Below are 13,670 nucleotides of genomic sequence, written 5' to 3'. Positions count from 1 at the left end.
GCCGGATAAGGTAAAGAAAGGAAGTCTACGATGACGAGAGTTCCGTATGCCCACATCCTCTCTTATATGCTTTTCATGAAAGTCACGGAGGCCTCCACAGATGCAACCATAATGACTGTAACCTTGAATAAGGTATAAAGAATATTTCCTGAAAGACGGGGGGTAAGAAGGCAACGGAAGCGAGACATGGTCGGCTTTGAACAAAGAGTGGCATAATCTCCGACAGGACTAGTCGATAAGACCCTGTAAGACGACCTTCGCATTCTAGATGACAACGGATGGAGATTACTCGAGTCATCAGCTCGCCACAGCCGGTATAACGAGGTCGGTGAAGGAGCGAAGTCGAAATCAGATTGGGTAATCCTATATGCTTCAATTAGCCGCTGTCCTGCAACTGGAAAGACCGTTGGATAGACACTGAAAGCCTAACCATTTAATGTTGGGCGCTAAGTGACTAGTGCACAGTAGGCGCCCTATGAAGGGTTGCTCAAAGTGTTTCAACGTTGCGGGGTATAAAGAAAAATCGAAGAAGCAGCGTTTCACAAGGAAGATTAGGTGTGACTTTCATTTTATGTCGAAAGACTTAAGGTTGAGGTGCATGTTTGGGACTTCGGCTTAGGGTTGACATATCACATCGTATCGGCAACACACTTAAGCCAATGAACATGTGTGGAAAAGGAGTCACTCGACCTCGCAGTGGGTGAAGTATAAGGAAAAGATCAACAGCGCTGCAGATCATCGGTCTCAGTCTGTGAGTATGATACGTCTTTAATCATATTGTCATCCCAAAACGCATGCGGTACACGGTCCTTATACCAATCTTCTCATCGTCCTTAAATGCCGCATGGCTTTGGTTGCCTAGTACCAGCCGAAGCCTCTTCATGTATCTGTATCCACATCGAGCACAGAATACCAACCGGATCCGAATGCGTTTGTCCTGAGTTCCCGACGAGAAGTTCATTGCCGAAGTGGCCCGAGTACATGGACCTCACCCACCACCAATAACCCGCATCCCGCCAGTGCACAAATGCAGTGCAACTCGAGCACATCACCTGCGCTATCCGCAGCCAGCCTCAATAAGGGTAACACAGTGCTGCCGACTTGGGCAAGAACAGGATGCACACGGTCTGGTGAGTTCTGCGCATGGCTCGGAGGAGGGAACAACCTCGCGCAATTGGGTTCGGATCAAACCTAGATTCCGGAGTATACATCCAGGAATTGCGCAGCTACCGGCGATTTGCCATCTCAGTCGCATAAGCGCGTTGAAGATCCAGAAACATTGGACACTTTTCAGTTGTCCTGAGTGTGATCTCGAAGCTTGTCGTGCATATGTTGTCCCTCTCTGGGGTAAGTCGTCCAGTCATTCGTGGGGTATATACCCGAGACCGCGATATTCAATGCAACCACGGGACAGATAACTACAGCCAAGAGGTATCATTCTTCCCTGGGCAGTAACTGTTGCTCTTCACATCCTATCCCCTCCACTTCTATTTCCATTCGAAAATTTGAGTGTTCACGCGACCCCGTTCGGCGTCACATTCTAGAAAAGTCTCGTCACCAGGCGTGCCTGCTGATTAGTGGAGGATATGCAATCGAAGCGTTTGCCGAATGTGGCGTGCCGATCTGTAACTTGGAATTGAATATCGGGTCTTCAACGTAATTATCCTCTCATTCGTTACATTGGAATTGGGTTGTCATAGAGTCAGTGCCCAAGCATCCAGTGTGGAAGGCTGAAATGATCGAATGACGACAATGATTACCTCCAATTGAGGATTCATTTTCTCAATATGGTATTGAAGGCTGCTGACACTTACGCACTAGCATATTGGTGGCGGCTGTCCGGCTGCATATACCACATCGGGATGAACTCAGCGTGAATATGTGGTCAGGTATGCGTCCTGAACATGCCATGCTGTTACATATAGTGTCTGGGCGACTTCTGGACCCAGGAAGGAACACCCAGATGTACTAAAAGGGCCCATGCATCGTGACATTGACCTATGACGTTTCATTGTCCCACTCTCTGGACCGATATCGCCTCTGCTGCATCGGATATTGCCGAGTTGACATGTGTTACCAAATGGAAGATCAGAAAGAAACGATGACGCATTACTGATACAATGGCGTCTATGATTATAATTGAGATCTTAATATAGACACGCCCGGGGCCGAGGTTATCGTGTTGACTTCTGCCCACTGTCTTAGTTGGTGCCATATGAGAATGGACCACACATCATTACACATACCTTTATTCCTCATCACCGGATCGTATGCGGTGGAGGATTGAGCTAACCCTACTAGCACTTTCTCGGTATGCAAACCTGAAAAAGGCTGTGGTTGGTGGCATGCAGCTGACAATAAAGACAACCCACATTTCGGTCCTATATTGTGTCAATCGTTGTGACTAACCAGGCCATATATCATACATACTGGTTCCACAGAATCAATTCAGCCAATGTCCCTAGAGTGACAGTTAGTATGAGTTACTCGGCTACTATGGTCAGAGTCTCTCGTGAGTACGTGCATGTAGTATCTTCAAGTTTGGTCAAAAGCTTCAGGTTAACTGTCTTGACTATCGTACAGGCTCCTGCCCTGTTTCAAGTCAATAAACACAGTCGCATCGCTGGGGGCTTCTTACACTACACCCAGCCCCATAAGGACAGAAAGGCCAATTTTGGTTGGGAGTGAGAACGCCTGGACTTTCCGGAATATGAGCACGGGGTAAACCGCCAAGGCAAAATCACAGAATGCCGAGTACGCTAGAACAACAGCTGATTAACCCTAAATTCATTCTTCTTGTGTAAGCTACTCACGTCCCTGGATATACCCGAAGGTCTGAACTCTTTTCCGCCCGGGACAACGTCCGGGTATCCTTTCATCCCATAGCTTCTTTGCAGGGGAGCATTGAACAAAGACTAGAATAGCCGCAATCATATTGACGATGAAATTGCTTCCGGCAATAAACCAAAGGAACGCCCTCTTGGCCTTTGCTTCGTGCTTTTGGAGGTGGTCTATGAAAGCGACAAGGGCAACCTTCCCAAGGCCTATAGCAATGAGAGCCAAGAACTGATTAATCCAGCCGAACAACAGTGCATCCTTGTCGTTATTGTTTGTCAGGGTAGCTGAGGGAGTTCCGAGGCCGTATGCTGCTCCCACAGTGGCCATGACCATGCTTGCAATGCCAAAGGTCTGGCTCTCGTCAATCGTCAGGTTATTTGCTTAACAAGGGGACATACAAAAGTGATTATCGTCAGAATTAGGTCAGGTCCAGTATATTGGACGATCTTCCAGGATGTAAAGCATCTAGCAGAAAGTAGAACTAGTGCCAAGCCAGTCTCAACCCAAGTAACGATGAAGAATGGCTGATCAAAGCCAGTTTGCGGGTCACTCATTGGCCACTAACACCCTGTGCAGAAAGTATCTATAGTAGTAACAATTGAGTAGTAAAGAAACGCAGTGTCTGCAATTGGACTTCGATATGGAAAATATGTCTCCGTCCATGGGCATCCGGTCCTACGCCTCCCATGTCAAAAGATAGTATTCTGCACTGGTATGGAACCCTCCCAAGCCAGTCTAGCTAAATTCACTCCTAGAGTCATTCTTAGAGTAGATTCAACCAGTCGTACTTGCGAGGGTTTCCTGTGGAAAAGAACAACCAGTCGAAGTGGTGGAGGTCATGTGATGACGTCGAAGAGATGGATAAGTCATAACGTCATGAACTTTGCTGGTTTCTTCAACTTCTCCACATCTCACTTCAGGTACACGAGGATAATCCAAGGAGCTCTATGGCTATAGCTGTACGAGTGCTACGGCATGCCGTATTCAACTTAAGCTAACCTAACCAAATACAAAACGGCAGCACATGCCGATGCATAATGGGAGCTCAAGACATTATCGTGTCCGGCCAAATGGCGGCGAATCGGCCATTCACCGAACTTGGGGCATCTATCTCAAACGATGAGACCTTTACTTGGCATAGGAAAGATTGTTAATGGGTGAAGCATGCTCCTAGTTGTATGGCCGATGTGCTTCCCCGATCACAACCGAAGGTTTGTACATCACTCCACTCCGCCCCGATCCTGGCTTAACCTAAACACAGTCAAGAATAATAGTCCGCCTTCTAAGAGCATTAAGACTCGACTAGGACTCAAAGGTTCAGTCCGATGGGGTTTCCACCAGTGAGAACTAAGAGAATGGCGGCACGGGCAGATGTCGGGATGATCACTTTTAGTCGCTCCGACGCAATATCGATTTCAATTGGATCCGCCACGCTGCATCCCGGAAATTAATACCGGATCTGCTTCATGATGGGGCCTTTGGCCTGCGGAAAACTGCTGCGAGTCTCAGTAATCTCCGACTGATCGGCCCGCTGCCTGTTGGTTAATGTCATGCAGCCCGTTGCGGATCGATTCACCGAATTATCTACGTCACGTCTAGGTCGCGCTATAAAGAGACCTGAAATTCTCACTGCGAATGAGGCAGCCAACAAACAGCTACAGTCATTTCTTGTTTCTTGGAAGTCACCACCATCATGCGGAACAACCTTCTTTTTTCCCTCAATGCCATTGCTGGCGCTGTCGCGCATCCGTCCTTCCCTATCCATAAGAGGCAGTCGGATCTCAACGCCTTCATTGAGACACAGACACCCATCGCCAAACAGGGCGTCCTCAATAATATCGGCGCTGATGGCAAGCTTGTTGAGGGGGCTGCCGCTGGTATCGTTGTAGCCTCCCCATCCAAGAGTAATCCCGACTGTTCGTACAATCCTACCCTCAAGACCGCTTGATATTACCACAGAGCTAACTATATATAGACTTCTATACCTGGACGCGCGATGCTGGCCTCACCATGGAAGAAGTGATAGAGCAATTCATCGGGGGAGATGCGACTCTCGAGTCCACAATCCAGAATTATGTTGACTCTCAAGCGAAGCAGCAGGCAGTCTCCAACCCATCAGGCGGCCTGTCGGATGGCTCGGGTCTTGCTGAACCCAAATTTTACGTCAATATCTCTCAATTCACCGATTCCTGGGGCCGACCCCAGCGCGACGGGCCAGCCTTACGTGCTTCCGCCTTGATCGCATATGGCAACTCTCTGATTTCCAGCGACAAACAATCTGTTGTCAAAGCTAACATCTGGCCAATTGTCCAGAATGACTTGTCTTATGTGGGTCAATACTGGAACCAGACCGGGTTTGATCTTTGGGAAGAGGTTCAGGGCAGCTCCTTCTTCACTGTTGCTGTGCAGCACAAAGCCTTGGTGGAGGGCGATGCGTTTGCAAAGGCACTCGGAGAGGAATGCCAGGCATGCTCCGTGGCGCCTCAAATCCTTTGCCATCTTCAGGACTTCTGGAATGGGTCTGCTGTTCTTTCTAACTTACCAACCAATGGGCGCAGTGGACTGGATACCAACTCTCTTTTGGGCTCCATTCACACTTTTGATCCAGCCGCCGCTTGTGATGATACAACATTCCAGCCCTGCTCCTCTCGCGCCCTGTCGAACCATAAGCTTGTGGTTGACTCTTTCCGGTCGGTCTACGGTATCAACAATGGACGTGGAGCAGGAAAGGCCGCGGCAGTGGGCCGCTACGCAGAGGACACCTATCAGGGAGGCAATCCATGGTTGGTACTCTGTCTCATATCCAAAGCTTAAACTAATGAATATTAGGTATCTTACCACCCTGGTCGCTGCGGAATTGCTCTACGACGCCTTGTATCAGTGGGACAAACAAGGTCAAGTGAACGTCACTGAAACTTCCCTTCCCTTCTTCAAGGACCTCTCCAGCAATGTCACCACCGGATCCTACGCCAAGTCTTCCTCAGCCTATGAGTCGCTTACGAGCGCTGTCAAGACCTACGCAGACGGCTTCATCTCCGTTGTCCAGGAGTATACTCCCGATGGCGGTGCTTTGGCTGAGCAGTACAGTCGGGACCAGGGCACCCCAGTTTCGGCATCCGATCTGACTTGGTCTTATGCAGCTTTCTTGAGTGCTGTTGGACGACGAAACGGCACTGTCCCTGCTAGCTGGGGCTCTTCCACGGCCAACGCAGTTCCAAGCCAATGTTCGGGGGGTACAGTTTCTGGAAGTTACACTACCCCAACTGTTGGGTCGTGGTAGATGTACTTTCCAGTGCGTGTAGTCTACTCTGACCTCGTGTCACGATTGTTGCTTTTGCCTGTCTAAATGCGACCATGCTGTGCATGTTTGTTAAATACTGTCACTCATTATTGTTTCAACAACAAAGATCACTTCATTTAGTGCTAGCTAGACAATACCTTTTACAGTTGCAACGTTAGTCCTAGTATTATACATCTCCCCGGATCCTCTTCAAACTTCACGGGGTAACCAACACAACAGCTACTGAAATGGTACGTTAGTGGTAGAAGCAAAAGAAAGTAACAAGACTAAGCCCATTGATACTGTGGTTCTAATCTTATTTTAGTTTCCTGTACGTCCACTGCAATCAAACCAAGTATACATACTACATCCTAGTATCCTACACCGTATCTTTCAACCCTAGAACCTCCCGCTGGGTATGTACTGTAGATCGATTATCCGGAGATTTCCCGCCACCTGCTTGACCAATCTGCCGCCCTCAGCTGAAGGCCCACTGGAGTGAAAAGACAATGGCCGCTCCTAACTTCAGCCGATGTCTAACCTCGACAATCCAGCCGCTATTCAAAGACAGAAATCTGTCTACCTCAAACTGGCTGGTCATTGACCAGAAGGGTTTGGAGATCGGGGCTTGCTTGTTGGCGATCCTGAGGATGTGTCGGATGAGGGGGGGTGTACGATTTTGATTCTTTCTTTCTTTTCTTTGCTATTTATTTTGGATGCTCGAGTGGGAGGGAGGTATTATTTCTCTTTAGATTGAGCTCCCCATGTACAATGTATATATCCGACATGAACGGGTATTTTTACTACCCACATAGCCATGAGCTAGCTATCTTTCAACAGTGTTCGATGATGGAGTCTCGCTTGACCATAACCATATTCTCCAGATTGCGGTTATCCAAGACTACTGCATATGCAGAGTAATTCCAGCTTCTAATAGCGGTCCCAACCAAGATTTGACATTGATTCATATTTCCGCGCTCGTCAGCACAGCTTTCTTCAACAAAGCAGAAGGATATTGTCTCAGCATTTCGTCCAGAAGTATGTGAAGGTATAGCTCTGTTCGCTCTCGAGACCAAAAATTCCAATAATGATGCACCTAAGTTTATCATGTTGAACTGGTTTATAAACATCCACCGTAACCGCCTCATTAACTCTGACTCCCTGCCAGCAACCTTTTTCTCGTACTCTTCAGGACTATTTTAAGCATACCGCTTCTTGCGTTTTGCGAAGACTGTCCTCGTAGTTGCCATCGTTCTAGCCATGCTCGGACGCTGTGATGACATTTAAGGCATCAATCGCCTTTATTACCTAACGTAAATTCTTTTGAGTACGGAGAGCTTGGAAGTCACGGCTTTAGATTGAGGCATCTTGGATGAATTGATAGAGTGATAGATCAGTAAATCGAGACAGGGTGTTGGATGCACTTAGGTGCGTGATGAGAGGGGACACAAGTAATACAGTAGTAGTATACTTTATTACCTGGCTAGGTAAGTGCCAGGTGTGCCCTGCTGCCCATCCCATTCAACTAGTTCCAGGACAATAGAAGCAGCCGACTTGTATAAAGGCCGGTTAGGTTGGCTCAAAGTGGGCGTAGATCCTGATCACTGGCTTCTTTAATAGCATTTTGATGTTCAGCTCATTCTCCTGGAACTTGGGATTCTCAGTAAGTTCTTCCTCTGCTCGGTCTGATCTTTCTAAGCAGAAATGTATCAGATATGGAGGCTTTCCATGCTTCGACAATCATCTTGCCTCCAGATAACACGGTAGCCCAATCGACCTCAAGAACTGTTCTTCCGCCTCCATCGCCATGTGCAAAAACACTGAACCTTGTATCGTAGGGCTTGATAAGCGCAATAATCGTTTTGTCCGTCATCTAGAATTGTCAAGTTTGCCAGTAGTCCAAGGCCACGCTGGATATAGTATACCTTGTTTTCAATGGTATGGTGACCTTGACGCTGGACGGCCACACGCACAGTAAAGCAATACTTACCATCGATTCCATCTGTGCAAGATTTATATCCTCTGGTGGGGCACTGAGGACAGTGAGGAGAAGCCAAGAGAATAGTCGTGGTTGAAGATGCTCATTTATTGTGACTTCTGATATTCGTCTTCACGTCGCAGCCCAACGAGTAAAGTATACCTTCAAGAACGTGCCGCAAATCTCATTTCTGGTGCAACCACCACACGTTGGATCATCGTCGTTGAACGCGTGGATCTTCTTGCTGGAGAAGTAATATCCCGTAAAGGATCCTTCACACTCACGCATTGGTAAGTACGGCTGTTATTGGCGTACGCTGTCCTCGCTATCTGTATCCTCCGTGACAGTCAAGTTTCTGTGCAACCTCGATGGCGGACTCATTATCTGCATTAGAACAATTCTTTCCACCCCCCTCGATACACTCATTTCCCTCGTTCTATTCAACTCATATAATCGCTTGAGACACTTCATCCGCATGGCTACTTTCGCCGGGCAGGTGCTTTTCGAGCGAAAAAATGCGCTCTGTGGAAAGTGTGGGACCAATGGCGTAATAATCACAACGCAGTGTGTATTTTCTGAGAATGCCTTGCATTACGGCGAGTTTCATGTCTTTCGCTGCGTCGAGGAGTCAGTACATATACCGACAAGGATCCATAAATGCCGAATCAAGTGTAGAAACTCCTTGAGTAATCAGCTTTCCTCTACCTCTCTAACGCGTGGTTCATAGCTATCATGTTGTCGACAATGTATGGAGGGTATCGACCTTCCGTAACCAATCTTGATAGTTTACCTTTGAACACCTCGCCTTGCTCCTTAGTCATAATCAGTATGAATCTTTCCCGCCGCTTACTCCTTTCCAATGCATATATTTGTCTGGACGTCCATTGTTTCGTTTCGCGAAAGTTGAAAACTACATCGAGGTTTCCAGAATATCTATCGCCACCAGGTACTTGCGAAACTGGAAGTGACAAAGCGTAAGAATGACTATGTCACGGGTCGAGATGTGTGGTTGGGGCAGTAGCTGGATGGCAAAGTTGCAGATGCCTGCCAATTAGGCGTTGCCATTTCTACCAGGTATGTATACAAGCGCGTTATATCACCTGGGGCTGGATATTTTGCTTTCCGTCTGTCGGTAGGCCCACTAGCTGGGTGTGGAAGAATTTGTGTAATAGTTCAAGCGTGCTCCGCGAGGCATACTGGCCTACTGCATTCCAATCACCGGTGTCTCTTGCATCGTATGCGTAAAAGTCCAGATCGAAATGCGTGCCATAGCGGATCGTAAGATCTAGGAGACCTACGAGTGAATGGACTGTTGTAGAGAGATTTGTAGACCATTTCGAAAGTGCTGCGTGATGCACACTGACTTACGCCTTGTGTTGCTAGTTCGCTGGTCTTTTAAATTAAGTCCTCCCGTATTCACTGCATTTCTAATGGAGCAATTGGATTGTATCTGTCCTTCAGTCATTGCGAGGATTATGTGTCTGGAAGATACGGCAATCCCCGAAGCAGCCGTTAATAGTCCTAGTGTCACGAAAGCCCTGCAAGGCAAATCACCCCCAAGGCGATGTACGCAAAGTGCCATCCTGGGTGTAGGCCTCCGGGAGATAGTTTTGGAAGGAGTTGGTATTGTTCATGGTGCAGGTTGTAATGGATGAGATTAGTTTTCGGTTGTTTTCTTAAAAGAGGAGCGTTCGTTATGTCGAAAGCATTGTGATGAAGTGCTTTGATTATTCTATGTATAACGCAGCTGGAAATCCAAACAAGCGGTACTTCCAATGTCAACAATATTGGAAGGCATTACCATGTTTGTCCACGTTAGTACTCAATCCGTTGGCGCAGTAGCTTTCAACCCTGTTCTGACAGATTCTGGTAGCAAATTGACCATCAGTCATCTTTTCCACAACCGGGGAGGGTATAGGCTTATGTTGTATATAAAGATTCGGTTCTTCGTAAACATTCTGTCATAGGGCTGAAAAGTTGTCAATGACAATTCTCTTTGACAGACGTACTGTATGGAAGGAATTAGTATTCTTTGAAACACACATTCGGGGGATTTTAAGATCCATGGATCCATAGGTGGGTCAACGGCTGAACAGTAGTCTCCCCAGATGTCAACTCGGTGGATTAGCTACTTAAAATGATGAACAGTCGCACCGTCCGGTAAAGCCATAGGATCCGCTAGCTATTGAGGTCATATGAATGCTTCGTTCTCAAGGGAGTCGCCCGCAGCAACCGCGTAATCGGCGAGAATAGATTATATTTTTTATTAGTTCCATTCGGTGTAAGGAATTCAGGAACCGAAGCAAGCTTACTGAGTTTGTCGGGGACTGCGTGCAACTCATCCTGGGTGAACTTCCAAGTGCTGTCTCCTCCTCCTTTGTCGAGCTGTATATCTTTCTTAGCCCTCATACAATATGAAATTTCTAATAGTTTGTGGCATTCTGTGCTTACCAGATTATCAGGACTAGCCGCAGGCCTGGCCCATTTCCAGTTGGACCGGGCCTGCAGTGCCACCCACCACAACGCCTCGGTGGCACTGACCTGGGGGTTTATGGCCTCCCCCGGTGAGGGCTGGGTGGCTTTAAATGGCTCGGACACCATAACATGTTGGGCACGTCATGGTTTAGGGTTGACATCCTGGACGAGGGTTGCTTATACCACAACAGCGGATAGCTACCCATGGATACGGTACACGGAGCCGTAGGGTGTAATGACAATCGCGGAAAAAGACATTGCTATCTAGAAATCCCTAACAACAAGAGCCCTATTAATAGGGACAAACAGAATACCAACGCCACATTGCGGCCGGACGAGACGATCAAAACGGGCACAAAATGGGTACTTCGAACCCTTACGGGGGGTAGCGCGGCGGCTTCCAACAACCTCTATGTCTTCGTCATTCCCCATACGATCAAAATTGGCGCTCAACAAAGACGAACGACGGGGGCGCGTAGCAGAAGCGCTATGGCTGGCTTCATCCCGTGATGCAAGAAAGGCATTCGGCTTCAAAGGCGAGGAACCGATCGCGGGCGGCGCGGACCTCGGAAGGCAATGAATCGGCTTCATGCTCCAAACCATCAGTTCCAACTATTTGATCATTAATGAATATCCGAGCCAGTTCGGCAACGGTATCATGTACTTGGTAGGCTATTAGAAACCTATATCGTCGACAGAACATAAGCGAGCGTGACTAGTGTTAGCGAGTGTGTAAGTGACTCGCTAACCGCCTCCATGAGCTCAAAGCTACCCTCGACCAAATGGGTATACATTAATGTGCCTTGTCGACTGTGAAGTCCAAGTTGCTATGGTGTCAGGGGCCGGGAATACACTGCGGACAGTGTCGCTCGTGGGTATGTTGTTCACTTCGTCCATAGGCCACTCTTAGATATCTTCCATGTCTCCACGGCTATCAGCATCGCCATGGCTCGGCCATGGCTTCATATTCAGTCCATGTTCTAACGAATCGAATAACCCCTCAAGATTTCGTTGAGCTCCTTTAATGTCGGCGATGAGGTTGTCGACATGGGCGAAAACACAAATCTGCTTCCGGACGTATTTACCAAGACCCATTTCATGAAGATAAGACTCCTCGAATCATCATTGCCGAAGTAAAATTTCTTTACATCCCAGGAGATAGTATATCCATCGTATTTGAAAGATGACCCCTTGCAGTGACATCCCTCGATAGGTCTATGAGGAATCTAGGCCCTTTTTCCGACCAAGCGTTGCATCATGACAAAGCCATCGTTGTTCCAGCCCCTAAGTTTGCTAATGATTATCATGACTTTCTTGGCACGGCCAAGGGTGACGCTCAGTCGGTTTGCCTCTGCCATGAAACCCGCGCTAGCATACTGCCAGGGTTTGGTCATCAGAACAAGCTTGAACCGTATATTCGAGTCTCAAAGCCGCCGCTTGCGAAGAAGAGGATGTGCAACATATCTATGAACTCTTCCTCGTGAAGTTGTCTGCAGCAGCAATACCTCCCTGGAGTCTCCTGCCCCTGCGCGGTTACTACTGTAAGGTTGTCGTGGTATCTAACCTCGTTCTCCGTTCTTCTATTCACGTCGGTGGGTTCTTAACTGACTATATTAACTTGAGGCAATTTGCGAATAATGTGTTCATAATGTTCCAAGTGAGCGTGACGACACGATACTCAATAAGGCTGTAGGCGTCTTCCTGAAGACACCTAGTCAGGTGCACAGAGGCTGTGGGACATCATAACCAAACCCAACCCGCACTGGTATCGCAGAGCGAAGCTGGTTATTTGCGTGGAAAATATAAACATCCACGCTTCTCAGACGTCCTATGTATCCGAGGCCGCTGCACCTGACCCGGCCAATATATCTTCTTTCTTTTTTTGCTGCCGTATGTCGTAGCGCACGGTGTCTGTATAGACTTCACATCCCGGAGGATCTCATCCAGGATATTGCTAGGCTCGAAATAAATGTATAATAACACACAGCGCTGCGCATTTCATCTCTTTGGGATGGCTTTTGAGAGATGTGGCTCGGTGTCGAGATGATATCTGGCCAGATTACACTACAGGACTATTTATCTAGCAGACGAACAAAGAATTCGAATGCACTACAATTAGTTAGAAAGAAAGGCCGTCTAACCTGCAGGAGTCCTTCACAGTACTTTAGTGACTTATGTAGATAACGGTGACTTCTAGTCGATATTCAATAGATGCGCCGAGTTTATCTAGCCTAAAGGTACTTTTTAGAAGGAATCGGATATGTCGGCTCGATCGAATCTATGCACCGAATGGGAGGTACCTCTTCCGGTCCACCAAGTCACAAAATCAATGAGGTTTCAAACGAATAGCAAGAGCTTCTTCGGCCGGCTACACGGCTCACCGGTGTAGAATGGTGCAGAATATAGAATTGTAACATAACCAAAGGCCCCTCTCTCGTCTTTTTCCTCTGTCTTCACTTTTCGGATTTATCTTGGGAATATACACCGGCTTCTCGGTCTTCGTTTAATATATTTTCTTCAATTCACCGAGTACCTCCAAGTACCTCCAAGTACAGAACGGGATAACGGCAATCCTCCTAAACTCAAATATTCACACTATGAGACACTAATACACATAAGGGTTGTTTCGGACCGAGAGAATAGCGTGATAGTCATTCTTATACTTGAGCCCTATATAGTAGTCATGTTATATTAGTAGGTTGCTAATTAACGGAACCATGTAACCATAATCTACGCACTTTTAACAGGAGTGGTGACGGGATTCCATTACCTCTTTATATAATTTCGGGTATTTGCCGTAGGTTTAATTAAGCTGGAGATATTTCTATACAATCCCTGTTAAATGGGTTTTAGTGACATTTTTGTGTTTCCCTCTCTGTCATTGTTGAGAATTATGCAGGGGCACGGGATTTAAAGGTATACTGAGTATCCTGTGTATCCGGAAAGATCTGCGAGGAGGCCAGATGGTTGCAATTGGCAATCTATAATCAATCCAACTATTACCAGTGACGACATTACTCATATGTCAGGCCAAGGATCGACTGGATTGCTCGGCTCCAAGATTTTAGTAGGTCGTAGGTACTGCTAGGTAGCACCTAG

At 47.3% G+C, this 13,670-nt stretch overlaps 3 protein-coding genes across 3 annotated transcripts; 1 reads left to right on the top strand and 2 right to left on the bottom strand.

Annotated features, from left to right (window-relative positions):
* Positions 1 to 2,448: 2,448 nt before the first annotated feature.
* AO090003000322 (uncharacterized protein) lies at positions 2,449 to 3,171 on the bottom strand (the record flags this gene model as incomplete). The annotated part of the gene is made up of 3 exons (XM_023234835.1): positions 2,449 to 2,461; positions 2,639 to 2,699; positions 2,814 to 3,171. 3 exons carry the CDS (start codon positions 3,169 to 3,171, stop codon positions 2,449 to 2,451), a joined length of 432 nt encoding a protein of 143 aa, XP_023089914.1.
* Positions 3,172 to 4,531: 1,360 nt separating this feature from the next.
* Positions 4,532 to 6,118, top strand: AO090003000321 (glycoside hydrolase family 15 protein; the record flags this gene model as incomplete). The annotated part of the gene is made up of 3 exons (XM_001819466.3): positions 4,532 to 4,754; positions 4,814 to 5,621; positions 5,668 to 6,118. 3 exons carry the CDS (start codon positions 4,532 to 4,534, stop codon positions 6,116 to 6,118), a joined length of 1,482 nt encoding a protein of 493 aa, XP_001819518.1.
* A 3,800-nt stretch (positions 6,119 to 9,918) lies between these two features.
* AO090003000318 (uncharacterized protein) lies at positions 9,919 to 12,568 on the bottom strand (the record flags this gene model as incomplete). Its single annotated transcript, XM_023234834.1, has 5 exons — positions 9,919 to 9,962; positions 10,409 to 10,481; positions 10,548 to 10,632; positions 10,879 to 11,183; positions 12,557 to 12,568. 5 exons carry the CDS (start codon positions 12,566 to 12,568, stop codon positions 9,919 to 9,921), a joined length of 519 nt encoding a protein of 172 aa, XP_023089913.1.
* Between the last annotated feature and the right edge of the window lie 1,102 nt (positions 12,569 to 13,670).

Source organism: Aspergillus oryzae, chromosome 2 (genome assembly GCF_000184455.2).
Source record: "Aspergillus oryzae RIB40 DNA, chromosome 2".
NCBI classification, from domain to species: domain Eukaryota; kingdom Fungi; phylum Ascomycota; class Eurotiomycetes; order Eurotiales; family Aspergillaceae; genus Aspergillus; species Aspergillus oryzae.
This window is presented reverse-complemented; position numbering and strand designations above follow the sequence as displayed.